At 42.4% G+C, this 24,996-nt stretch overlaps 4 protein-coding genes and 2 long non-coding RNA genes across 6 annotated transcripts; 4 read left to right on the top strand and 2 right to left on the bottom strand.

The window, feature by feature from the left end:
- The first annotated feature begins 323 nt into the window (after positions 1 to 323).
- On the top strand, positions 324 to 4,050 carry LOC114448738 (nucleoporin GLE1-like). The gene is made up of 15 exons (XM_028425878.1): positions 324 to 422; positions 674 to 913; positions 996 to 1,154; positions 1,240 to 1,379; positions 1,463 to 1,523; positions 1,648 to 1,911; positions 1,988 to 2,210; positions 2,321 to 2,433; positions 2,530 to 2,742; positions 2,865 to 3,055; positions 3,136 to 3,265; positions 3,350 to 3,454; positions 3,539 to 3,621; positions 3,708 to 3,771; positions 3,910 to 4,050. Exons 1-15 carry the CDS (start codon positions 324 to 326, stop codon positions 3,976 to 3,978), a joined length of 2,154 nt encoding a protein of 717 aa, XP_028281679.1. The 3' UTR covers positions 3,979 to 4,050.
- Positions 1,868 to 4,050, bottom strand: LOC114448739 (uncharacterized). The gene is made up of 3 exons (XR_003671920.1): positions 3,149 to 4,050; positions 2,895 to 3,036; positions 1,868 to 2,748 (listed from the first exon to the last, which is right to left on the bottom strand). It is a non-coding gene; the product is annotated as an uncharacterized LOC114448739 (long non-coding RNA).
- Positions 4,051 to 7,586: 3,536 nt separating this feature from the next.
- Positions 7,587 to 11,488, top strand: LOC114448724 (nucleoporin GLE1-like). The gene is made up of 15 exons (XM_028425858.1): positions 7,587 to 7,770; positions 8,022 to 8,261; positions 8,344 to 8,502; positions 8,588 to 8,727; positions 8,811 to 8,871; positions 8,996 to 9,259; positions 9,336 to 9,558; positions 9,669 to 9,781; positions 9,878 to 10,090; positions 10,213 to 10,403; positions 10,484 to 10,613; positions 10,698 to 10,802; positions 10,887 to 10,969; positions 11,056 to 11,119; positions 11,258 to 11,488. Exons 1-15 carry the CDS (start codon positions 7,672 to 7,674, stop codon positions 11,324 to 11,326), a joined length of 2,154 nt encoding a protein of 717 aa, XP_028281659.1. The 5' UTR covers positions 7,587 to 7,671; the 3' UTR covers positions 11,327 to 11,488.
- On the bottom strand, positions 9,216 to 11,118 carry LOC114448725 (uncharacterized). The gene is made up of 3 exons (XR_003671918.1): positions 10,497 to 11,118; positions 10,243 to 10,384; positions 9,216 to 10,096 (listed from the first exon to the last, which is right to left on the bottom strand). It is a non-coding gene; the product is annotated as an uncharacterized LOC114448725 (long non-coding RNA).
- An 8,774-nt stretch (positions 11,489 to 20,262) lies between the features above and the next one.
- On the top strand, positions 20,263 to 21,886 carry LOC114448798 (protein S100-A6-like). Its single transcript, XM_028425982.1, has 3 exons — positions 20,263 to 20,338; positions 21,266 to 21,396; positions 21,497 to 21,886. The coding sequence occupies exons 2-3, from the start codon at positions 21,271 to 21,273 to the stop codon at positions 21,608 to 21,610; spliced, it is 240 nt and encodes a 79-aa protein (XP_028281783.1). The 5' UTR covers positions 20,263 to 20,338; positions 21,266 to 21,270; the 3' UTR covers positions 21,611 to 21,886.
- A 1,754-nt stretch (positions 21,887 to 23,640) lies between these two features.
- Positions 23,641 to 24,633, top strand: LOC114448854 (protein S100-G-like). Its single transcript, XM_028426061.1, has 3 exons — positions 23,641 to 23,800; positions 24,102 to 24,241; positions 24,318 to 24,633. The coding sequence occupies exons 2-3, from the start codon at positions 24,107 to 24,109 to the stop codon at positions 24,450 to 24,452; spliced, it is 270 nt and encodes an 89-aa protein (XP_028281862.1). The 5' UTR covers positions 23,641 to 23,800; positions 24,102 to 24,106; the 3' UTR covers positions 24,453 to 24,633.
- The last annotated feature ends 363 nt before the right edge of the window (positions 24,634 to 24,996 follow it).

The raw sequence follows: 24,996 nt of genomic DNA, 5'->3' as shown, positions 1-24,996 counted from the left end.
GAGAGGATCATTATCACAGACTACAAACGCTGCTGTGACTAACTTAAAGAACGGCGCATTTAAAAAACGCCGTAATGACCAACTAATGACGAACGGTGTAAAAACCGTACGAGGTATTTTAAGAAAGACGCTTCTCTGTCTTCTTGGGTTGCCATGGTAACGCGTTGTTTAAAGCACTCGCGCGATTCAACTGCTTCTGACGTATCAAAGGACGCGTTGAAGCAGTGTTTCCAGACAAATGCTGAAAGTCAAAGCTTGTTTTGGAGTGTCTGCATCACTTGGGCCATCTCCACTGCTGTTATTGTAGTCTCGACTTTGTCAAGATGGCTTCCAAAAATCTACTAAGTGAAACTTTACAAGGTTTAAAAATGTCAAAAAAAGGAAAAATCAAGTTCGACCCGTACTGGGCGGAAAGAGGCGAGGTGAGTGTTTGTTAGCTAACATTAGCTAGCCAGCTAGTTTACCAGTATTTAGCGTGAAAATGCATTACATTTAACGCCCGTACATGTCAGAGGACACTAGCTACAATTCCTTAGCGGCATTTTAAGCAGTAGATGTGAAATATCGTTACACAATTAATTACCAGACCATTTGTGTATCGTGTCTTCTGTTTTATGAAGCCATGTTGTGTGTTCAGGCACTCTGTGATTAACGCACTCCTGTGTTTTTGCAGCATATTTTAGAAGGATACAAAGGGGACCTCGGCTTGTCTCCTAACTGTGCGGGCGTAATGGACCGCCTCAGCTCGAGGCCCCTGAAGAAGTCCTCCTTTCTTTGCTCCAGCTCTGGAGGCTGCAGCCCTGACTCCTCTGCAGGATCCGTTTCTGACATCAACACCATCAACACTACATTTTCTGCAGCCACACCTTTAAAGAACAAGCGGCGGCATCTGGCAAGTCCCCTTTCCTGCAAGGTAAATTCAGATTGGATGAGGTGGCACTCAGATTCACAATAAAAACACTTTTAATTAATTGTGTGCTGAATCTGTGTTTTAGGCTGTTAGTGATGAAATGAATAGTGAAACTCCAGAGGCTGATGTCAGCAAGGTTTCCAGTCCTGTGTCACTACCCGCCATTTCCCTGCTGTCATCCAAAGCCATGCAGACGGCTGGTTGTATTGACAGAATTGAGAAGAAACATCAGGAAAAGGCCAAGGTCGGGCTGTGCTCTGTTTCGACGCATTTGATTATTAAGGACTCTGTAGTTCTACCTGACTGATGTCTTAAATCTCTGGTCTTAGTCAGCGCTCAGACTGCGGCAGGAGAAGCTGGTGGTGGCGGTGGCTGACGCAGCATCAGAGCAGCTGAAACGCTTCGAGGAACTGATGGAGCTGAAGCAGAAGCAGGAAGACCAGAGTATGAGAGACATGAGGGACAGAGAGTAAGACACAACGAGGAGTAAAATTATTGTAACATTTCTGAAATGCTGTGTCATCAACTGCTTTTCCACTTCCTGCACTGTAGAACTAAAGAGAGCATGGTCCGCTATGAAAAGCTGAAGGAAGAGCAGCGACACCGAATGAAGGTATGATGATATGAAAAGATACTGTGAGCGAGAATGACACCTTTAAATTTGCAGAAAACTACATCATTTCAGGTCCTGCTGATTTAAACACTTGGACATTTCTCCTAATCTTTCTGTCAATCAGAATCTGAACCTGAGCCAAAAAGTTGCTGAGCCAGAGCAGCAGCAACTTTGGGAGGCGGAGCTTGAGAGGCAGACGCAAGTGGATGGCAGGGAAAGACTGCAAAACCTCCACACCATCCAGGTAGAAATCCTGCAGCTCAACCAGCTGCTGAGGCCATCCAGTCAGACAAAGACCGACCTCCCACCAACCAGCATCAGTTCCTACAGCACCCGTGGGAACCAGCTGTGCTCCCAGGTGTCAGTGGTGGTGAGAAAGACAGCCGAGGTCAGTTAAAACACTGCACATTCTGTAGGACACTTGTGGGAACATAGCGGAAAAACTCACCTCACTGTCTTTACAGGGACAGTTCCCCAGCGTGGAGGACATGACCATGGCTGAGCAAGCCCTCCACGAGATGAGGGCGCTGATCCAACTGATGCAGGAGGAGGTGGTCAAGGCTCATGAGTGGAAGAAGGAGGAGCAGGAGCAGGAAGAGAAGTGCAGGAAGATGGCAGCGCTGCAGGCACAACAGGACGTGCAGAAGAAGGCGGCGCAGTCAGCCCAACAGAAGGCGATGAAGAAAGGTGTGTGGCCACTGCAAGACCACTAAATGCTTGATGATTACATGTTTAGGGCAGAAAGTCTGTGCTGTTGGGCTGTTACCAGCTAAATGCTTAAAAGAATTATTGCACAGGGCTGCAGAACACTGCTGAAGACAGCACGCTCAAATGGTACAAGGAGCTGCAGCAGACGGCCGCTCAGTGTGCTCAGGCCATCGAACAACTCAGCACCACAAAGGATGCTCAGGTTGGACTTTTTTGAGCAATGTTTCCGATTTATTTATTTGTGGAGCACCAATCAACACCAGGTAGATTTCATGAGCCATACTTTTTTATGACTCAGACAAAGAAACTGAAGCAGGAGCTCCAGAAAGCAGCCACCATCCCTGTCAGTCAAATCTCCAGCAACTCGGGTTCTCAGCTTCGAGAAATCTTTGACAAGATCGACAAACTGCTGTCAGGAGGAGCAGTGGTGTCCGGTGGGAAGTCTGTCTCTGTCTCGCAGCATCCACAGGGTCTGGACTTTGTCAGCTACAAACTGGCTGAGAAGTTTGTGGTGAGTCTGCCGTCAAGATATGAAAATATGAGGAAATCAATTAACTCCAAATCAGAACTTTGAGATCTAACATTTTCAGGAGAGAAAGAGCCACATCTAAATAACTTCTTGTCCCCACACAGAAACAAGGAGAGGAGGAGGTGGCGTCTCACCACGAGGCCGCCTTCCCCATTGCTGTGGTGGCCTCTGGCATCTGGGAGCTGCACCCTCGGGTGGGAGACCTCATCCTCGCCTGCCTGCACAAGAAGTGCCCTTACGCTGTGCCGCACTATCCTCCAATGAAGGACGGCACGCCTGTGGAGGAGTATCAGAAGTGAGAGACTCAAAAAGGCATCGCTGCTCACATAATGTCTGAACACAGAGTTCAGGTCCTGTCCCTCCCCCCTTCAACAGGATTCTCGGTTACCGTGTGGGCGAATCTGGAGTGGAAGACCAGGACAGTTTCCTGAAGAGGATGTCCGGGATGATCCGTCTCTACGCTGCCATCATCCAGATGAGGTGGCCCTACATCTCCAAACAGGGGGTAAGAATACGCCTCACTTCCTGTTCAGGGTCACATGGTGGGTTTGTAGAATATAACTCACACTCGCCACTTGTTGTGTTTCAGTCTCTTCCTCACGGTCTGAACCACGGCTGGCGCTGGCTGGCTCAGATGCTCAACATGGAGCCGCTGGCTGACATCACAGCAACACTGCTGCTGGATTTTCTAGAAGTGAGTTCTGATGGTTGTTCCAGAGTCATCTGGAGGATCAGAGGAGCTCTGTGAGTTGTTGATCATTTTGTGGGTCTCTTTCAGGTTTGTGGAAATGCTCTGATGAAGCAGTACCAGGGTCAGTTCTTTAAACTCATGCTCTACCTGAAAGAGGAATACTTACCCAGGTACACGCTGGCTTCACATTCAAAATGTTTTATGAGCAGATGTCATCACGTCTGATGGCTCAAATGTGCGTTTGTGTTGTCTCCAGAATCGAAGCGGTGACAAGCAGCGGACAGATGGGCTCGGTCAGCAGACTGCAGGAGTTTCTAGAGGTTTGTTACCGTTGGATCGGACATGAGATTACACTGATTTATGCATTGAGCTTATCTGCACGGCCATGATATGATGTCTGTCAGATAGTTACACATTTTGATAGATAAAAGCTACATCAGTCTGCCTCTCGCACACAGACGGCACTGCAGAACCAACAGATCAGCCCACCAAAAGGCCAGCTCAGCTCCCGCTTCTGGAGAACGTGACAGAGCTGTGGAGTGTAGCGGAGAAACTTCAGTACCTGCCAGAAAACGTGGAGCTGCTGGACTTTTTTTATTCACACATCAAAGAGCTCATCTCTTGATGATTGTGTTTTACATATTTATATATATATATATTTATACATTATATTTATATTCATGATTTCTGGATCCACCAAGAAAACAGATTTGTGCTTTGATAGGCTGTTTAAGCTAAATTTACTGTAAATAATTAAATTGTTTTGTTCTAAAACTGTGAGTGTTTCTTGCAGCAGAGCACAGTTGTGTTGTTGGACAAACAGGTTGTAAAATGAATTGTGCAAAAATCTAAACTACAAACCACAACCAGCTGTTTACTGTGTTCGGTTGTTGTACTCTGACATGTCCCATTCCCTCAGCAACTCCCACAGACTCCAGCCTCAGCATCAGAGTGCCCTTCCTGGACCCAAACATGTCTCAATGCATGCAGTTTCCATGCCTCCATGCAGCAGCCAGCCCTGCAGGTGCTGCCCCCCTTCAGTCCCTTCAACAACCCACCAACATCACAGTCACATGGACTCCAACTATAGCACCTACCCTCCTCATATGTTCCCATCCAACATGCCCCACCAGCACAGCCTCTCCAACCCTTACTATTATAATGTTGCGCCACACCCTCAGCAAAGTTACTGGTCAGATCCCTTTCAGGGGCGACCTCAAACCAGGGCATCAAGTAGCCTCCCCTCTTCAATACACTGCGCACACTCACACAACTCTTGCTGTTCTTACAACAGCCATCAGTACCATTGCTGGGGGCAACAACCGCCATCTCCTGCTGCATTTGACCCTCAAAGGTCAGAGCTTCGCAAGAAGCTGCAAGCCATATTCAACCCACACCAGGTGGACACAGTCATGGAAAGGTTTCCGCATCTGATGGATGCTGAGAAGCTGGCTGCAGAGATACTTAACCTGAAGGCTCAGATATTCTGATTTGTTTGTGTGAGCTCAGTTAGGACATTTTGTCCCAGCTTCTTGTCAAAGTTTAATGTGTGGTCATACAGATGATGTTTCTTTATGTGCAATAATAAAAGAGAATCTCTTATTTGTATGACATTGCGGTCAAATGTCACTGGTCATCCATGTATATGGATCAAAGGTGCCTCTAAACAAAACATTTTATGGTTAAGCTTCAAGACTTTTGACTGTTGATGCATATTGTATCCAATAGCCTATGATCTGTTTCAGGTTTCTATGTAAAAGGAACGGCTGTAAAAGTGTTCTTTCAATACAGTTCTTCAGAACAGTCTGCTGTTCAGTATTATCTCTTGTCAGATATGTATTTAAATATACTGTGGTCACCTGTAGTTAGTGTGAATCCTGCAGAGGACCAAGGCATCAAAACAGTACCTCTTAATCTGGAAGCTGCGATAACTTAACGCAATGATTCCAGTAAAAGGAATGCGCTGATGTGTCATCATCTGTTTCCTGAAAATGAGCGTCAGTTTCATGAACCAAAACCCAGACAAAAGTTCTAATAACAATAAAATGTGTGTATGCGCTGTATGATCATGAAAAAGGCACAAAATATGGAATTAAGTTCTTAAAAACATTTAGATTTGTATATTCTTATTTAATTACTCATTGTGAACAATTACTGTAAGATAAGAAATCATTGTAAGCCTGTATTTACTAAGATAACACATGTATAATGGTATAATGTATATATGTGCCAGGTTAAGCTTTTATGATCTGTGTTCTTCATTGTTACTACAGTGACAGTGAACTTTTTAAAGTTCAACACGTTGTTAAAGATTTAACCCCTTCAACTCTTTTGTCTTCATACTTGATCACTAGGGACTTTGTCTTGTAAGAGTATTTTTTCACTTTTTTTTAAAACTACGTACCTACTGAATCCTTGTATTTCACTTGTGTGTTTTAAATGTGCAGTGTTCTGAGGATTGAGAGAAAATGTCAGCCTGAGTGTGTGAGTGTGTGTGGGTCATAGATTTGGAATCACCAACTTCCAGCAGCAAAATTCTCACTGCTGTCAAGCAGCACTACACAGATGTTATTACCCAAAATGATGTTTCTGTGTAAGTCTATGTTTAAACGGTGTTTCTGACTTGTTTTAACTACACTGCTCAAAACAATAAAGGGAACACTTCAACAACACAATGTAACTCCAAGTCAGTCACACTTCTGTGAAATCAGCCTGTCCAGTTAGGAAGCAACACTGATTGTGGATCAGTTTCAGCTGCTGTTGTGCAAATGGAACAGACAACAGGTGGAAATAAGAGGCAGTTATCAAGACAAGCCCTTTAAAGGAGAGGTTCTGCAGGTGCTGACCACAGACCATTTCTCTGCTCTCATCCTTTCTGCCTGATGTTTGATCACTATTGCATTTTGTCAGTGCTCTCACCCCTAGAGGTAGCATGAGGCGGAGTCTACAACCCACACAAGTTGCTCAGGGAATGCAGCTCATCCAGGTTCGTCTTTGTGAGTACTGATGTATTCAGAAAGCACTTGGACATGAGTTGTTGTTGTTGGAGATCTTTTTTTCTTTTAGTTTGTTTGTCTGACTGTCTAGGTGTGAAGACAGCATAGTTTGGCTTTTTCTTAGAATCTCAGAATACTGACCTTATTCTCAGAATCTATTCAGAATCTATTGTGAAAATAAGGCCATGACCTTTTTCAGTGACTTTCTGTAAAAAAACGAACATACGTTTGTCTCCTATACAAAGTTTAGTCATGGGAGCATTAACACTTTTCCGTATTGTTTCAGTAAGGTTACCCTTCCATAGGAGAAATGTATGTTTCTTTTAAACTGTGAGCATAACTCAGTTATCACCATATTCTTGTGTTCATTAATACACAGACACATGCAGATATGTTTTTCCATCCATCCAATGTTAGTATGCAGTAACCTCCTATTTACAGTAGGGGGCGCTGTCGAGACAACTCATGCGAGAATGCACACGTTCAGGGTCGGGTCTGTAAATCTTGACACTTTTTGGAGCATTTATGATGGACTTATACAAGTTGCAGTATTCTTTACCAAACTCATACAAATAAGTGGATAATGAAAGTGAATAAAGTCTAAATTTCTAACATAAATTATCAGAAATTTGAAATGGTATCTAGTGCTGAACAAATCATTTCAATAATTTCTTAAACAAAAAAGACAAAATATCCATAGCTCATCACCCAAACCACTACATTATCAACCCTAATCAGCTTCATGCTGTAAGATCATAAGTTGAAACTACACAACAGGTAACTCAGTCACTAATCTGTGCTGAATTGATTTGGTCTGATTGTGTTGATCAGAAATTGGCCACAAGCAGTAAAATTCAGAAAGAAAACCAAGAGAGGATCATTATCACAGACTACAAACGCTGCTGTGACTAACTTAAAGAACGGCGCATTTAACGGTGTTGTTTTTTGTTTTTTTTGTAAAAAAAAAACGCCGTAATGACCAACTAATGACGAACGGTGTAAAAACCGTACGAGGTATTTTAAGAAAGACGCTTCTCTGTCTTCTTGGGTTGCCATGGTAACGCGTTGTTTAAAGCACTCGCGCGATTCAACTGCTTCTGACGTATCAAAGGACGCGTTGAAGCAGTGTTTCCAGACAAATGCTGAAAGTCAAAGCTTGTTTTGGAGTGTCTGCATCACTTGGGCCATCTCCACTGCTGTTATTGTAGTCTCGACTTTGTCAAGATGGCTTCCAAAAATCTACTAAGGGAAACTTTACAAGGTTTAAAAATGTCAAAAAAAGGAAAAATCAAGTTCGACCCGTACTGGGCGGAAAGAGGCGAGGTGAGTGTTTGTTAGCTAACATTAGCTAGCCAGCTAGTTTACCAGTATTTAGCGTGAAAATGCATTACATTTAACGCCCGTACATGTCAGAGGACACTAGCTACAATTCCTTAGCGGCATTTTAAGCAGTAGATGTGAAATATCGTTACACAATTAATTACCAGACCATTTGTGTATCGTGTCTTCTGTTTTATGAAGCCGTGTTGTGTGTTCAGGCACTCTGTGATTAACGCACTCCTGTGTTTTTGCAGCATATTTTAGAAGGATACAAAGGGGACCTCGGCTTGTCTCCTAACTGTGCGGGCGTAATGGACCGCCTCAGCTCGAGGCCCCTGAAGAAGTCCTCCTTTCTTTGCTCCAGCTCTGGAGGCTGCAGCCCTGACTCCTCTGCAGGATCCGTTTCTGACATCAACACCATCAACACTACATTTTCTGCAGCCACACCTTTAAAGAACAAGCGGCGGCATCTGGCAAGTCCCCTTTCCTGCAAGGTAAATTCAGATTGGATGAGGTGGCACTCAGATTCACAATAAAAACACTTTTAATTAATTGTGTGCTGAATCTGTGTTTTAGGCTGTTAGTGATGAAATGAATAGTGAAACTCCAGAGGCTGATGTCAGCAAGGTTTCCAGTCCTGTGTCACTACCCGCCATTTCCCTGCTGTCATCCAAAGCCATGCAGACGGCTGGTTGTATTGACAGAATTGAGAAGAAACATCAGGAAAAGGCCAAGGTCGGGCTGTGCTCTGTTTCGACGCATTTGATTATTAAGGACTCTGTAGTTCTACCTGACTGATGTCTTAAATCTCTGGTCTTAGTCAGCGCTCAGACTGCGGCAGGAGAAGCTGGTGGTGGCGGTGGCTGACGCAGCATCAGAGCAGCTGAAACGCTTCGAGGAACTGATGGAGCTGAAGCAGAAGCAGGAAGACCAGAGTATGAGAGACATGAGGGACAGAGAGTAAGACACAACGAGGAGTAAAATTATTGTAACATTTCTGAAATGCTGTGTCATCAACTGCTTTTCCACTTCCTGCACTGTAGAACTAAAGAGAGCATGGTCCGCTATGAAAAGCTGAAGGAAGAGCAGCGACACCGAATGAAGGTATGATGATATGAAAAGATACTGTGAGCGAGAATGACACCTTTAAATTTGCAGAAAACTACATCATTTCAGGTCCTGCTGATTTAAACACTTGGACATTTCTCCTAATCTTTCTGTCAATCAGAATCTGAACCTGAGCCAAAAAGTTGCTGAGCCAGAGCAGCAGCAACTTTGGGAGGCGGAGCTTGAGAGGCAGACGCAAGTGGATGGCAGGGAAAGACTGCAAAACCTCCACACCATCCAGGTAGAAATCCTGCAGCTCAACCAGCTGCTGAGGCCATCCAGTCAGACAAAGACCGACCTCCCACCAACCAGCATCAGTTCCTACAGCACCCGTGGGAACCAGCTGTGCTCCCAGGTGTCAGTGGTGGTGAGAAAGACAGCCGAGGTCAGTTAAAACACTGCACATTCTGTAGGACACTTGTGGGAACATAGCGGAAAAACTCACCTCACTGTCTTTACAGGGACAGTTCCCCAGCGTGGAGGACATGACCATGGCTGAGCAAGCCCTCCACGAGATGAGGGCGCTGATCCAACTGATGCAGGAGGAGGTGGTCAAGGCTCATGAGTGGAAGAAGGAGGAGCAGGAGCAGGAAGAGAAGTGCAGGAAGATGGCAGCGCTGCAGGCACAACAGGACGTGCAGAAGAAGGCGGCGCAGTCAGCCCAACAGAAGGCGATGAAGAAAGGTGTGTGGCCACTGCAAGACCACTAAATGCTTGATGATTACATGTTTAGGGCAGAAAGTCTGTGCTGTTGGGCTGTTACCAGCTAAATGCTTAAAAGAATTATTGCACAGGGCTGCAGAACACTGCTGAAGACAGCACGCTCAAATGGTACAAGGAGCTGCAGCAGACGGCCGCTCAGTGTGCTCAGGCCATCGAACAACTCAGCACCACAAAGGATGCTCAGGTTGGACTTTTTTGAGCAATGTTTCCGATTTATTTATTTGTGGAGCACCAATCAACACCAGGTAGATTTCATGAGCCATACTTTTTTATGACTCAGACAAAGAAACTGAAGCAGGAGCTCCAGAAAGCAGCCACCATCCCTGTCAGTCAAATCTCCAGCAACTCGGGTTCTCAGCTTCGAGAAATCTTTGACAAGATCGACAAACTGCTGTCAGGAGGAGCAGTGGTGTCCGGTGGGAAGTCTGTCTCTGTCTCGCAGCATCCACAGGGTCTGGACTTTGTCAGCTACAAACTGGCTGAGAAGTTTGTGGTGAGTCTGCCGTCAAGATATGAAAATATGAGGAAATCAATTAACTCCAAATCAGAACTTTGAGATCTAACATTTTCAGGAGAGAAAGAGCCACATCTAAATAACTTCTTGTCCCCACACAGAAACAAGGAGAGGAGGAGGTGGCGTCTCACCACGAGGCCGCCTTCCCCATTGCTGTGGTGGCCTCTGGCATCTGGGAGCTGCACCCTCGGGTGGGAGACCTCATCCTCGCCTGCCTGCACAAGAAGTGCCCTTACGCTGTGCCGCACTATCCTCCAATGAAGGACGGCACGCCTGTGGAGGAGTATCAGAAGTGAGAGACTCAAAAAGGCATCGCTGCTCACATAATGTCTGAACACAGAGTTCAGGTCCTGTCCCTCCCCCCTTCAACAGGATTCTCGGTTACCGTGTGGGCGAATCTGGAGTGGAAGACCAGGACAGTTTCCTGAAGAGGATGTCCGGGATGATCCGTCTCTACGCTGCCATCATCCAGATGAGGTGGCCCTACATCTCCAAACAGGGGGTAAGAATACGCCTCACTTCCTGTTCAGGGTCACATGGTGGGTTTGTAGAATATAACTCACACTCGCCACTTGTTGTGTTTCAGTCTCTTCCTCACGGTCTGAACCACGGCTGGCGCTGGCTGGCTCAGATGCTCAACATGGAGCCGCTGGCTGACATCACAGCAACACTGCTGCTGGATTTTCTAGAAGTGAGTTCTGATGGTTGTTCCAGAGTCATCTGGAGGATCAGAGGAGCTCTGTGAGTTGTTGATCATTTTGTGGGTCTCTTTCAGGTTTGTGGAAATGCTCTGATGAAGCAGTACCAGGGTCAGTTCTTTAAACTCATGCTCTACCTGAAAGAGGAATACTTACCCAGGTACACGCTGGCTTCACATTCAAAATGTTTTATGAGCAGATGTCATCACGTCTGATGGCTCAAATGTGCGTTTGTGTTGTCTCCAGAATCGAAGCGGTGACAAGCAGCGGACAGATGGGCTCGGTCAGCAGACTGCAGGAGTTTCTAGAGGTTTGTTACCGTTGGATCGGACATGAGATTACACTGATTTATGCATTGAGCTTATCTGCACGGCCATGATATGATGTCTATCAGATAGTTACACATTTTGATAGATAAAAGCTACATCAGTCTGCCTCTCGCACACAGACGGCACTGCAGAACCAACAGATCAGCCCACCAAAAGGCCAGCTCAGCTCCCGCTTCTGGAGAACGTGACAGAGCTGTGGAGTGTAGCGGAGAAACTTCAGTACCTGCCAGAAAACGTGGAGCTGCTGGACTTTTTTTATTCACACATCAAAGAGCTCATCTCTTGATGATTGTGTTTTACATATTTATATATATATATATTTATACATTATATTTATATTCATGATTTCTGGATCCACCAAGAAAACAGATTTGTGCTTTGATAGGCTGTTAAAGCTAATTTACTGTAAATAATTAAATTGTTTTGTTCTAAAACTGTGAGTGTTTCTTGCAGCAGAGCACAGTTGTGTTGTTGGACAAACAGGTTGTAAAATGAATTGTGCAAAAATCTAAACTACAAACCACAACCAGCTGTTTACTGTGTTCGGTTGTTGTACTCTGACATGTCCCATTCCCTCAGCAACTCCCACAGACTCCAGCCTCAGCATCAGAGTGCCCTTCCTGGACCCAAACATGTCTCAATGCATGCAGTTTCCATGCCTCCATGCAGCAGCCAGCCCTGCAGGTGCTGCCCCCCTTCAGTCCCTTCAACAACCCACCAACATCACAGTCACATGGACTCCAACTATAGCACCTACCCTCCTCATATGTTCCCATCCAACATGCCCCACCAGCACAGCCTCTCCAACCCTTACTATTATAATGTTGCGCCACACCCTCAGCAAAGTTACTGGTCAGATCCCTTTCAGGGGCGACCTCAAACCAGGGCATCAAGTAGCCTCCCCTCTTCAATACACTGCGCACACTCACACAACTCTTGCTGTTCTTACAACAGCCATCAGTACCATTGCTGGGGGCAACAACCGCCATCTCCTGCTGCATTTGACCCTCAAAGGTCAGAGCTTCGCAAGAAGCTGCAAGCCATATTCAACCCACACCAGGTGGACACAGTCATGGAAAGGTTTCCACTTTTAGTTTGTTTGTCTGACTGTCTAGGTGTGAAGACAGCATAGTTTGGCTTTTTCTTAGAATCTCAGAATACTGACCTTATTCTCAGAATCTATTCAGAATCTATTGTGAAAATAAGGCCATGATCTTTTTCAGTGACTTTCTGTAAAAAAACGAACATACGTTTGTCTCCTATACAAAGTTTAGTCATGGGAGCATTAACACTTTTCCGTATTGTTTCAGTAAGGTTACCCTTCCATAGGAGAAATGTATGTTTCTTTTAAACTGTGAGCATAACTCAGTTATCACCATATTCTTGTGTTCATTAATACACAGACACATGCAGATATGTTTTTCCATCCATCCAATGTTAGTATGCAGTAACCTCCTATTTACAGTAGGGGGCGCTGTCGAGACAACTCATGCGAGAATGCACACGTTCCGGGTCGGGTCTGTAAATCTTGACACTTTTTGGAGCATTTATGATGGACTTATACAAGTTGCAGTATTCTTTACCAAACTCATACAAATAAGTGGATAATGAAAGTGAATAAAGTCTAAATTTCTAACATAAATGATCAGAAATTTGAAATGGTATCTAGTGCTGAACAAATCATTTCAATCATTTCTTAAATCCAGTTTTGTACTTGTTTGCTCATGTGGACTGCTGCTGAAACAGAAAGAAACAACTGTATGGTGCTTATGTTGCAGCTGTGGCCTGCACGGGTTCTGCAGGTTTTCCGGTGCGTGACAAAAGCTACTTACCCAAAACAATGCTGGAGGCAACACAGTGTGTCATTTGCAAAACCTAAGTCCCTCTGCTCATTCCTCATAGGAGCTCATTTTCATATTAAAGAGAGAGAAATGAAGTAAAGTCGTTATTTAAAAAACAAATTAGTCAAAATGGTAAAATTATAAATTATAAGCAAAGCCTGACAAAAGATAAAAAGAAGCGTGTCTTGCTATGGCTTCCAAATTTTGTATGCAAACATCTCAGTCATACAAGTTGATTGATTACAGATATCTCATTATGATCAACAGAAATGGGTGCTCAACTCAAAGGTTTAATTTTACTGTCTAATTAATGTGATTAAAATGCTGTTGGATGAACTGTGGAGAGGCAGTTAAAAGACAAGCATGAACAAATAAATGAACTCTTTCAACTTCAAATGGTGAGGTGAAAAATAAAGGTACGCACACACACATCAGAAGAGACCTTGGAGACACTGGCATCTATCCATCAACAGGCTAACATCCAAAGCTGCACTGCATCTGTGCGCTGTGGTGAGCCTAAACTTGTTTGAATCTCCTAAAGACATTTGACCACTAATCCAAAAGGTGTGTCTGTGATTGCCAAAGGCATCTACCACATTGTTTTGGAGAGGGAGGTGAAAAAGAAAGTAACTAAGCAGGTATAGGTTGTGTTTGGATGTTTGTAAAATGTATCTTAATATTACAGAAAATAAAGAAAACACTCAAAATGTTGCATTAATACATGAATAAGGGAATTTTAACAATTCAATTTATAACAACTTCAGAACCATCTTAGCAGGCACACAGACCCTGGTGTGATCTCTGAGTACATAGATAATTTAATGTTTGCAAAGAAAACCCAGAAGCAAAGAAAACCTTGGAGCTGAACCAGAGACAGGACAGAAAGGAAGAGAGTGAATAAGGAGAGCATGTGCAGCATGCATCAAAACAAATTGATGAATGGTCATTATAATCCAGATACATACACACACAGTATTATTCTGTATTATTCACAATTTGGTTGCAGTTCAGGTAAACATTTGCTGGTCTGCTAACTCTGCTAATGTGCTAGCTGACTGTAGATCCACCTGTTAGCATTGTTAGCATTGTAGATTGATTTGCATAGCTACCAAACACATCAGCTAATTTACATGTGGATCTGTATATGTAATCAAAAAGAAGGAGCAGAAATCAAGTAGGTATAACATACACACACACAATATGATGGCTCTGACCTCTACACTACAACATTTGTTTGCCAAGTCATGTATCTTCACCATATACTCCACCTTGCAGCTTCTCAAGGTATGTCACAATAAGACTAGTGAAGCTGGTTTACAAGGAGTGGGCTACATTTCCAGTCCACCTGTTTCTTTGTGCACATTTACATGTCATTAATACCATGGTGGACATGTCTGCTGAATATGCTGATGAGGATGGCAAGCTAAACAAGGATGAGATCAAGAAGCTGTTGGAGAAATAAATTGACAACCCTGAGATTAAAGTGAGAGACGGCTAATGTACTGTACGCTAACAGATTATTGTAACAAAATACAATATAAGGAAGTATTGCCAGAGAAATTTACTTGGGTATTTGTCCTAAAAATAATTGGTTCTACTAAGTAAACGTTACTTAAGGAAAGATTACAAGCATTTTTTGAGTGCAAAAAACTTGCAACAGTTTTTCTAAGTAAATGTCACTCCAAATATATTTCAGTGTATAGCTGCTTTATTACTTAGATCCACACACTTGATAGTTTTATAGATTTTTGCACGTATTTAAATTCTGTATTTGTATGTCTGCACCAAATACCAGGACCAAGTACCTGCACCACACTTCACCACATTCTATGTTGCCCCATTGCAGTGGAAACGGTAGAACCAAGTTGGTGTGGTCTGTGTTTGCCATGGCAGCACTTAAACGATACAGCTAGGAGTAGGGATGTCCCGATCTGATCACGTGATCGGAAATCGGGCCCGATTACGTGATTTCAGACTCGATCGGAATCGGATGTTACCTCCTGATCAGGACTCGGATATATATTTATTAGGGCTCTCAAAGTTAACGCCTTCTGTGCAGGGTGGCTCTGTGTCCTGTAGCGTAGGGGTATGACTAGGCCTGTCGCGATAAACAATAAATCAATTAATTGCACGATAAGTTAAGTTTTTCGGCCGCGATAAATTACATTTGCATGCTGGTTTGTTTTCCTCTCTTTCTCTCTCTCTCCCTCTCGCTGCCAAAGAGACTGGATGACAAAAGGCGTCACTCCGGTGCGTCGTAGCGTATAAAGGCCGTCGGACTTTATATGGCCCGCGGCTTCTGTCTTAAAATGTGTCAAATCAACAGGTAGTTTTTATTTTTTTAACTCATTGTGTAACGTTTACGGTATGTTCTGAGCAGACCACGGTCAGCTCGCTGTCTGCGTCGCCACGGTGCGTCACAGCGCTGCAGGGCTTGGACGTTACAGCAACACAGAGAGCTGTGAAACTGCTCACCGTTTCAACACTTTGCCACAATTCACCACGACACTAAACATGCTCATGTTTAGAACCTGCTATCAGAGAGAGTCTGCGTTGTACGAGTGAAGTTCTCTGCCTTCTCACTGGCGGCACTCGCTGCAGCGCCACCCATTCTAGTTCTCTTGCCCAGTCCTCTGGTGCCATCTCTGCTATCAGTTTCTATGTGTTTCTGTCTACATGGTGGCGTTTGTAAAATTCACTGCAGCTGTCTGCAGCGGCCTGATGCGCATACACACATGCAAACGCAAACGCGTGCGCACACAAGCACATGTGCATACAGGTGAGCCCACTCCCAGAGAGTGCGTGTTGTTTGGCTCTGTTGCTCATGACGTGCTAGTTGGTTTGACTTAACTCCATTGACTATGCTTAGATAAGCTATGGTAATAGGCCTACCACTACTCATAATAATAATAATATTAACATTAATATTAATATCATTAATAATAACAATAATGTTGATGATTGAGGGCCTTTCCAGTGTTAAATGTTCTTTAGAAATGAAAGTTTATTGATCTTTGAAAGGGTGTACTTGCATTGTATGTCATTATCATTATATTAGTTGAACATAGTCTCAAAACGACAATAATATCGCAATAATTTCTCTTGGCTATTAATCACCCAGCAAAATCTGTTATCATGACAGGCCTAGGTATGACAGTTGCTTTTGGTGCGAGGTCTCGATGAGCTGCTGCGTGTCTTTATAGAGAATCTTGAAAGTATCGGATCGGGACTTGGTATCGGCAGATACTCAAAATCAAATGACTCGGACTCAAAGGCAAAAAAACCTGATCGGGACATCCCTAGCTAGAAGGTACAGCTGGAGAAAACTCTATTAACTCTATTTTTGTCATTTCAAAACATTTTAGCAAGTTGGATGCAAGTTCAGTCGGCAGTTTAGGATGATTCAAGAAGGTTTGAAAGGACACAGACGACGCAATGGACAGAAATTTGTCTGCTGATAAACTCACCATAGTTGCCAAAGAGGAAGTTCATCCCAATATAAATGCATGTTATAATGGAAAAAGTCAAGAACAGTGGGCCAGATTGATTTTAGGAAAGCCTGACAGTGAAATGGTCGAGAAAGGTTCAGGAAAGCGTTCAGAAGTTTTTACTCTACCAGCCAAAATGGGGATACTTCAGAGATTGAGGAAGTTTTTTGGTGTGTTACGCAGGATCTCTCCCTCTATGCCCACGCAGGAGTCACCTAAGGTAGTGACCTGTCCAGTGGACACTTTTGTGGTAGAGAAGAGAAAAGCTTCTTCACCCAAGTCAACAGGAGTAACACCCAATAAGGTCACTCCAGCGGAGGTTTCCGTACCAGAGCGGGATGCAGAAGAGGACCCCACAAAGTCTGAGCAGAGACTTCAGAAGTCACATGAGGTGACTCCAGTGAAGGTATATGTGCCACAGATGAAGTTACCTGAAGTCATCCTGGTGAAGGATTTTGTGCCAAAGCAGGAAAACCCTGGGGTGGAGAAAGGCTTTAGGAAAGACAACTATCCAGGCCTCCTAGAAAGCATAGGCAGTTGAGGAACAACTGGTCCTTGCCATCCAGTACTGAAAGTGATGAAAGTGTCAACATTGTGCCTCTGCAGCAGACAGCCGAGGTCATCTCTGTGGAGTCTTCGGGGTCAGAGAAGGATGACTCTGAACGTGATGAAACAGTGTCACCTGAGATTGTTGTTGTTGACATTGAGGCTAAGCTGGAAAAAAATGACTTGGGCAGATTTCTTTTTGCTCTAATTATTCGAGTGAATAGAAAGTTAGGGACAACATTGACCTTGCAGCAGTGTCAAGACATCCATATCCGGCTTTATGACCAAATTTGGGATTTACTGGAAGAGGAACATATTATTATTCCTCCAGAAAATTTCAGGGGTCTTAGCAAGCTGGTTTATAAGAGCCTGATCAAAGAGTGCAAATATCGAATTTGCACTCTTTATAGAAGTTTATAGAAGTCAGCGCTACGAAGAACTTCTTCTCACAGTTTGCCAAGCAGTTCTAAAAAAATCTTCTTCTACTTCTTCTTTTATTCATACTAAATTATTTAGAAAACAAATAGCTGTTTAATAAAATAATATTAATTAAAGAATAAAATAATACAATAAAAAATATAATTTCTCTCATAATAACTGTGATAAGTGTAACTGTCAACTTTTTATTCATATTAACTGGAGGTCACAGCCAGGGTTCTGGACTAACTTTTTGCACTGGTGCACCTAACTTTTTTCTTAGGTGAAGCCTGTTCTTCATCTAATACTGGACAAATAACTAACAATTCTTAAGTTACAACTGGCCTGGACTTGTTTGTCTATGCCTGTGTATTAATTGCAGTAGAGGGAAATAATTGCGAATTTCTCCTGTGGGGACTATTAAAGGATTATCTTATCTAACTACGGTAATCAAATTTGACAGTTTTCTGTTGAATATATCTCAATTAGATTCTCTTAAAGAATGGCTGGTCCTTCCAGTCCGCTACTTTTTACAACCTTTGCAAGTTAAAGGATTACCATCAGCATAAGTGTACAGTTTAAGTTGTTCCATAAATTTTTACTGCTGATGGACACAACAGCAGGATGAGCCACTACTATCCTGGGACTAGCTCATACAGTATATATATACATAAAAGGGACTAATGTATGAGAAACTTCTAAAGTGCCAGAATGTTACTTCATGTTTAATGTGTATTAGTAAACTATGTCAGAAAAAAGGTATCGGTGCAAGTGTTTTATGTTTTGAAATAAAGGTAAAGGGATCCAGACACTCACACAGGAGAAATGAATATATCATTGCAAGCAGCTGCAGTCAGTGTTGACGAAAATGAAACAGTTGTTTTCTTGTTATGAATTTCTGAGTTAACAGAGTTCAGTCAAAGCTTGTGTCCTCGCCCTACATGACAGCCATAGCTCACCTGTGGATTGTCAGGAGGAACCATTCTGCCTTCTTTCTGATACCTAAAACTGAATTGCACCGGGCCTCTGGGCTGAGGTGAAAAAATGGCTTTCAATGGACTCAAATTTCTGGCTGCAGACACAAAGGCACGCCTGAAGTTCTTTGAGTAATGCCTAATGCCTGTTCTCCTCTGCAAAAACATATAATTACCCCGAGGTAACAATAGAACACAAAACAATAAGTTGAGTGAACGCTTGTTTTATAGCAGTGTGTGTTCAGGTTACATGTAAACCTCTCTCTGTGTCCTGTCATTATGCCTGCTATGTGTCATAAAGTATGTCTGTATGGAACACAAACTGTAGCCATAGAAAATAAACATTACAAGGGACAAAACCCACCTAAACAAACTACTACTACAAAAAATCAGGTGATGAGATATTAGGTTTAGGCATGACTTCAAGCTGGAGAATGTCTTTTTGTCTTCCCATTCCTACTACATAACATCATCTACCTGGGGGCAACTGTTCCTCGGTTAAACCAGATTTTAAGTCAGATTTTGCCACAGTTTCTGTTGAGAAAGACTTTCTGCACTGACATATGACCCTCTTCCACCACTGCCTTACCCCGGGGGGGGGGGGGGGGGGGTATGCTGGAGGAAGCTGGAGTCAGCAGGAAGGCACAGAGAGAACATGTAAACTAAGGAAAGACTAGAACTGAATTCAAATCTGCCTATGTAAAACAATGGCTGGAGGTATTTGCATTGTCTGACTTGTTTGTCCACCCCCCTCTTGTAAATGTGATATCTGGGTAGGATCAACGTACTTGGCACAAATGTCCACTCATACTTAAGGATGAACTAGACGAGGTGATCAGTGTGGACAAATCTTAATGATTTATGCAAATATTCAATTAAACAAAGCCTTTATTTTAAAAGTGTCAAATATACAGTAGATATAATACAAATTTCAAATCATAAAGTTTTATAATTAGGTGTGCTGATATGATTTTATTATTATTACTGTGATAGGATGGCACCTGTGCAACAAGTCCAGTCCTGAAATCTCTTTGCTACTAAATATTCCACAGTCTGCTGTCTGTGGTGTTATAGCAAAGTGCAGTGGAGTGAGTTAGTTCCAGAAAGGAACTGCCATGCTGCCAACTTTGTGGAGTTGGGGGGCGGCCTCTTCCTGTTCCAACATGACTCTGCAACAGTGCACAAAGCAAGGTCCATAAAGACATGGATGAGTGAGTTTGGTTTGTCTTGACCTCAACCCGATAGAACACCTTTGGGATGAATTAAAGCGAAGACTGCGAGTCAGCCAGGCCTTCTCATCCAACATCCGTGTCTGACCTCACAAATGCGCTCCTGGTGGAATGGACAAAAAAATTCCCTTAAACCTGGTGGAAAGCCTTCCCAAAAGAGTTGAAGCTGTTACAGCTGCAAAGGGTGGGCTGACATCATGTTAAACCCTATGGATTAAGAATGGGATGTTACTTAAGTTCATGTGCGTGTGAAGGCAGATGAGCAAACACTGCTGGCAATTAAGTGTAACTGTGACTTTACACAATAGGTGTGGTGTTTGTTAATGTGGTGCCAGTGTGGTGTTTAAAGTTATCAGCCTGCTGATTCAAATACACCAACAGGCACTTTTTATTTTATGTTGTTTATTTATTTATTTTTTTTCCTAGTTGCAGTGTTACAGTACATAAGCTACACATGAAATGAAATAGGTTAGGATCTTTTCTTTGTTTGCACCTGCTGCACTGAACTGCACGCCATAGAGGACCACTCCCTCGAATATAAACTGTCATCAAAGAAAGAAAAAGAAAAAGATGGGAGGGTATTTGGAAGAGGGAAATAGGTGTGTCGTGTCATTCTGTGGTATAAAAAGGCTGGGGTCAGAACACTCGTCTCACATTATTCTTCTCATCATTTTTTGCAAGTCAAGCAGCCTTCTCATCCCATTGGTAAGTAACTGAAGGAAGCTTTAAAACTTTGTGTTTTATTAGTTGCTGATACCGTTATGTTGGACATGGGACATGTGATGCATAGCTTCTCTTGTGTTCTGTGGAATGATCATCCCTTCAGAACAGAGGACACTCTGGGGTAGTTTCTGTGTGTGGCAGCACTGAGCCAGCTCATCCTCACCAGGGAAGCGTCATACGACATTTCAGTCTTTGTAATGGGAATTTTTTTTTTTTTTCCTCCGGACGTATCTCTGCGTTTATAATAGCAGGACTCGTCGCCATGGTAACCTAAAATGGCGACCGCAGAGGGGATCATTTTTCCTTGTTAAATATTACAGATCAAACGTTTGTTTAAAGACAAGCCACGATTCGAAGTTTTAAACGGCTAACTTTTAGCCCGTGTTTTTAACACCACCCCGGAATAGAAACAAAACAGTGCACGGTGTGTGCAGCAGTGAAGGCAAACCCTCATGTCACCACAAGCCCCCGATTACATAATTACTCTGACTTTTTCGGTTGTTTTCGGCCTTACAATATAAGCAGAACCATGTGTCCTGCCTTGGGGTTGTGTGTGTGTAGTGGTTGGGGGGGGGGGGTTAATGTAGCCTATTAAAAACCAGATGTGGCATTTTCTTGGTGCGGACGTGTTTGGCCACTGCATCTGAAAAGAAACAAACACACCATTGTAGAAAAGCCCTCACACAGAGAGAGGCTTCTAGTCAACCATAGAAATAGCAACAAAAGTGAACACCATACTGCACCATAACACTGTAAGCAGAAACATTCCTCTACTTGTAGAACTATTGATAATCAATTGATTTTCTTTTAGTGTACAACATATTAACACATGCACCCTGTGTAAAATAAATAAATAATAATGTATGATTACTGGTCAACATGATAGGCAGCCATTTTGTCTTGTTGCAGGCACCATGTCAGGAATCAAACAGGCAATTATTCTCCTCAGGACTACCTTCGATAAGTACGCTGGGAAGGAAGGAGATAAACACACTTTGACCAAGAAAGAACTTACTGAATTGCTCCGCAATGAGCTCTCTGTGCCAGACGTAAGTAGAAAAAAAATACATTATGGCAACAAGGAGCATGTGATGCATGTCTCAGATCCATTAAAAAATCATCCTGTCTGTCTTTCATTAGACCGCTGAAGTGGAAACATTTTTCCAGATGCTGGATGAAGACCAAGATGGTGTTGTTAATTTCCAGGAGTATGCCACTTTTGTTGCAACACTCAGTGTGTATCTTAAGATTTGAATACTTTGGCAGCAGCATGGTCAGATGTGGTCTGAGGAATAAATGTGTCCTGAAAAACACATCGAGTAAGATGTGGCTAACAAATAAAACCAAAACAAATCACTCTTTTAAAAATGCTTTTTCTGTGCCTTTAAACAGAAATGTTTGATATATAGATACTCAAATATGTTATTACAACGGTAATAAAACAGTAAATGAGATTAAGAGAAGAACATTCAAATATAAAACAGAATGTGTAATGAAACAAACAATGAATTAAAAGCCTTTTTGAAAAGATGGGGTTTGAAAACTTCTGTACAGTCACATAATGTGTTCCAGAGGGTGGGAACACCGATAGAGGACATTGAACTATATGCACTGGGGAACAGGAAGCTGGTGGAGGTTTTGAAGCATGTGGTCACAGGTGTGTGTGGGTGAGTAAAGGTGAGGACAACACAAATCTGGATGTACTAAAGTTTATTTAGAACTTCAGATGAAGAACCATAGAAGACTTTGCAGTAGTCATTTTGGTAGGTGAACATGGCATGGATGAGAGTTTTGGCACCAGTAAAGGTGAGTGACTGGCAAAGAGGCAGGCAGAAGAAAGGAAGCTGTCCTTGTGATGTGTTGATCTTCTGCTCAAAGGTTAGGTCATCGTCAAGGATGACACCATGGTTATATTTGCATATGTTCCATAGAAAAAGAGAATCACCAAATCTATGGAAAGCAGAGACCAATGAATGAGACCTATGAAAGAGGCAGCGAGTATAAGCATGCAGCAACAGTACTGCTCTCAGCACCAGTGTCTGCAAAGCTGAAGCTGCTCATGTAAAGTCGATTTTGCAGGAAATAAAGTAAGAACACTCTGATATGGCTGGTTATCATGGTGTACAGCAGAAGGGTCATTCCATGTAAAATCACTTTGAAATCATGATCATGCAACATAATGCCGAGATATGTAAGAATGTGTAAAAAGGGGCAGCTAACACTCGAGTCTTTGGGTAAATGCACAGAGTCATTGTTAGGTTTTGATGATGACAGCTGTAAAAAATACGGGAAAATGTTACTACACTGGAAAAAAATCACAACCTAAAACCATATTTATGCCGCATCATGCTGAGGTATATGAGATCATGTGGTAAAAATATGAAGAAGCTGAATCACTGTCAACATGGTCAAATATGGCTTTGAAATAGCACATTTTAATAAAAATAAAAAGACGACATAGGAAAATACTAAATATAATGGAGGTATATAAATAAGCTGGTAGAGATAAACTTTCCATTGCCTTTTTTACAGACAGGTGATGTATAAGTTAGGGTTAGATGCATTTATTTTTGGGCCATTTTTAGGCATCTATTATGCCCAAATTGTTTGAGATAAGAAACATTTACATATATGAATTTACATTACATTTTCTGGTTGTATGTGAGAAGTTAACCCTATGCAGCAAACATCAGATTCCTGCATGCAACAGAGGCCATGCAATAAAAGTTTCAACTTTTAGCAAATGCACCAAAAACTACAAAAAATAGATGAAATTTCAAAGGGCTGTACTTCACATGGAATGTCCCAGAAAGCATAAATAACAGGTGTAGTTCTCAGTCACTGTGACTACAATTTACACAGTGCATGACTCCATGCAACATGGAGAAAACATTTTAAGTTTATGTTATTGCCTTTACAAGTATGTGTTTTAGTCCATAGCCAAATTTCTTCAACCACAGGGCCAGAAGTGTTGTGTCTGGAGTAGTTGGTTATCAATCGAATGTAATGATGAAGTTTAGCCTTGTAAAATGTAGATTACCAAGAACATGGCCTGCATTGTTTGAATGTGGTCAGACCAGTTTATGTTTGCACAGTATGTTGCCATGACCAAAGTGTTTGAGTTTTTTGTACAAACAAAATCACTGAAGTGTATACACCCTGCATCTGTGCAATCACAAAGTTCAACTTACAAAGAAACTTCCAGTGAAGGTAGTACAGGCTTTGTCCAAGAATCTAGTCTAGACTGGTTTAGCAGGCAGGCTTTCATATAGAGAAAAAATTTGACACATTTAAGCACGTTAACACAGACAGAAAGAAGGGGGGGTGTCCATGAAAAGAAGGTGTGTCAGTCTATCATAAAAGGGCCAGTTGCATGGACTCAGCTGTCCCTCTTCGAGCCGTCTCATCTCTCCTCTCAAGCTAAACAACTCTGAAACAATCTTGGTAAGTAGGTGGAAATTTACTTCATATTTTTATTTAAAATACATTTTCATGTCTTTGATGCTGTATGTCGGCGTATGCTTGGTGTAGCTTCTGTATGATTGTGGAGCTGATTATGACCGGGTGTAACCACAGACAATCGAAGAGTCTACTAATAATGTTCACAACATTTTTGTTTTAGTTTAAAACTAAATACAGTCAGGTAGTTTGGATTTGATACATTAAGGCTGCATGAATGCATGAAGAAATAATAAATAACAATTTCTAGTGTACACACTGATTCAACAATTTTTTCTTCTTTTAGCCACCATGGCCACTGATGTTATGGCAGCAGCAATTCTTTTGAAGGAAACTTTTAAGAAGTACGCTGGGACAGACAAAGACAAGGACACTATGTCCAAGAAAGAATTCGCTGAATTTCTCAGAGAAGACATAGGAGACATCGTAAGTATAAAAGACGCTCCAGTACTATGGTAACAGAGACCATATGAGTAAAATCTTGCTGCCTGTCTTTTATTAGGACACCACCAAAGAATCAGATGAGTTTTTCAGCCAACTGGATGAAGATGGTGATGGTGTTCTTCAGTTTGAGGAGTTTGCCATGCTTCTATTTGCCTTCTGCGAGATCTATGAAGGAATACTCAAGTCCTCTTAAGACAACAAAGTAATGAATGTTTAAATGACAAAGCTAGGTGCTCCAATGTGCACCAGCGCTCAGGTCTATGTAATGTGTCATGACTCATTCTAAGAAAGAAAGGTTGTGCTGACTGTTTATCACAGATTTAATTTTTACACGTCTCATAAAGAAACTAAAATAAACGTCCCACTTTAACATGTTTTGTCTGTATGTTGTTTTTTATATAAAATACAAACAGGCTGTAGTTTCAATGCTGCCCCCTTTTGTTATTCTAGTTTCACTGCAGCGTATAGTTGTTGACCAACAAGTCTATATTTTTCAAATGTTCTGAAGAAAATGACACACTGTTAAATTTAGGCTAAATTAATAAATGATCTCTCTCCTGTTGTTGTTTAAATAATTTTCTCAACAACCTCTGGGACCCTGCTGGCTTCGTGGTTTATTGGGGCAGTGGCAGATTATTTTCTATACTTAAATTAGCCTGATAAAAAGCTTCCACTGTGAATGTAGTCTACCCGGGAGAATACCAATCAGCACTCCAAAAGGAGTCTGGAGAAAGCCA

The sequence above is a fragment of the Parambassis ranga genome, chromosome 16 (assembly GCF_900634625.1).
Source record: "Parambassis ranga chromosome 16, fParRan2.1, whole genome shotgun sequence".
NCBI lineage: Eukaryota > Metazoa > Chordata > Actinopteri > Ambassidae > Parambassis > Parambassis ranga.
Note: the sequence above shows the minus strand (reverse complement) of the source record. Positions and strands in the feature narration are given on the sequence as shown.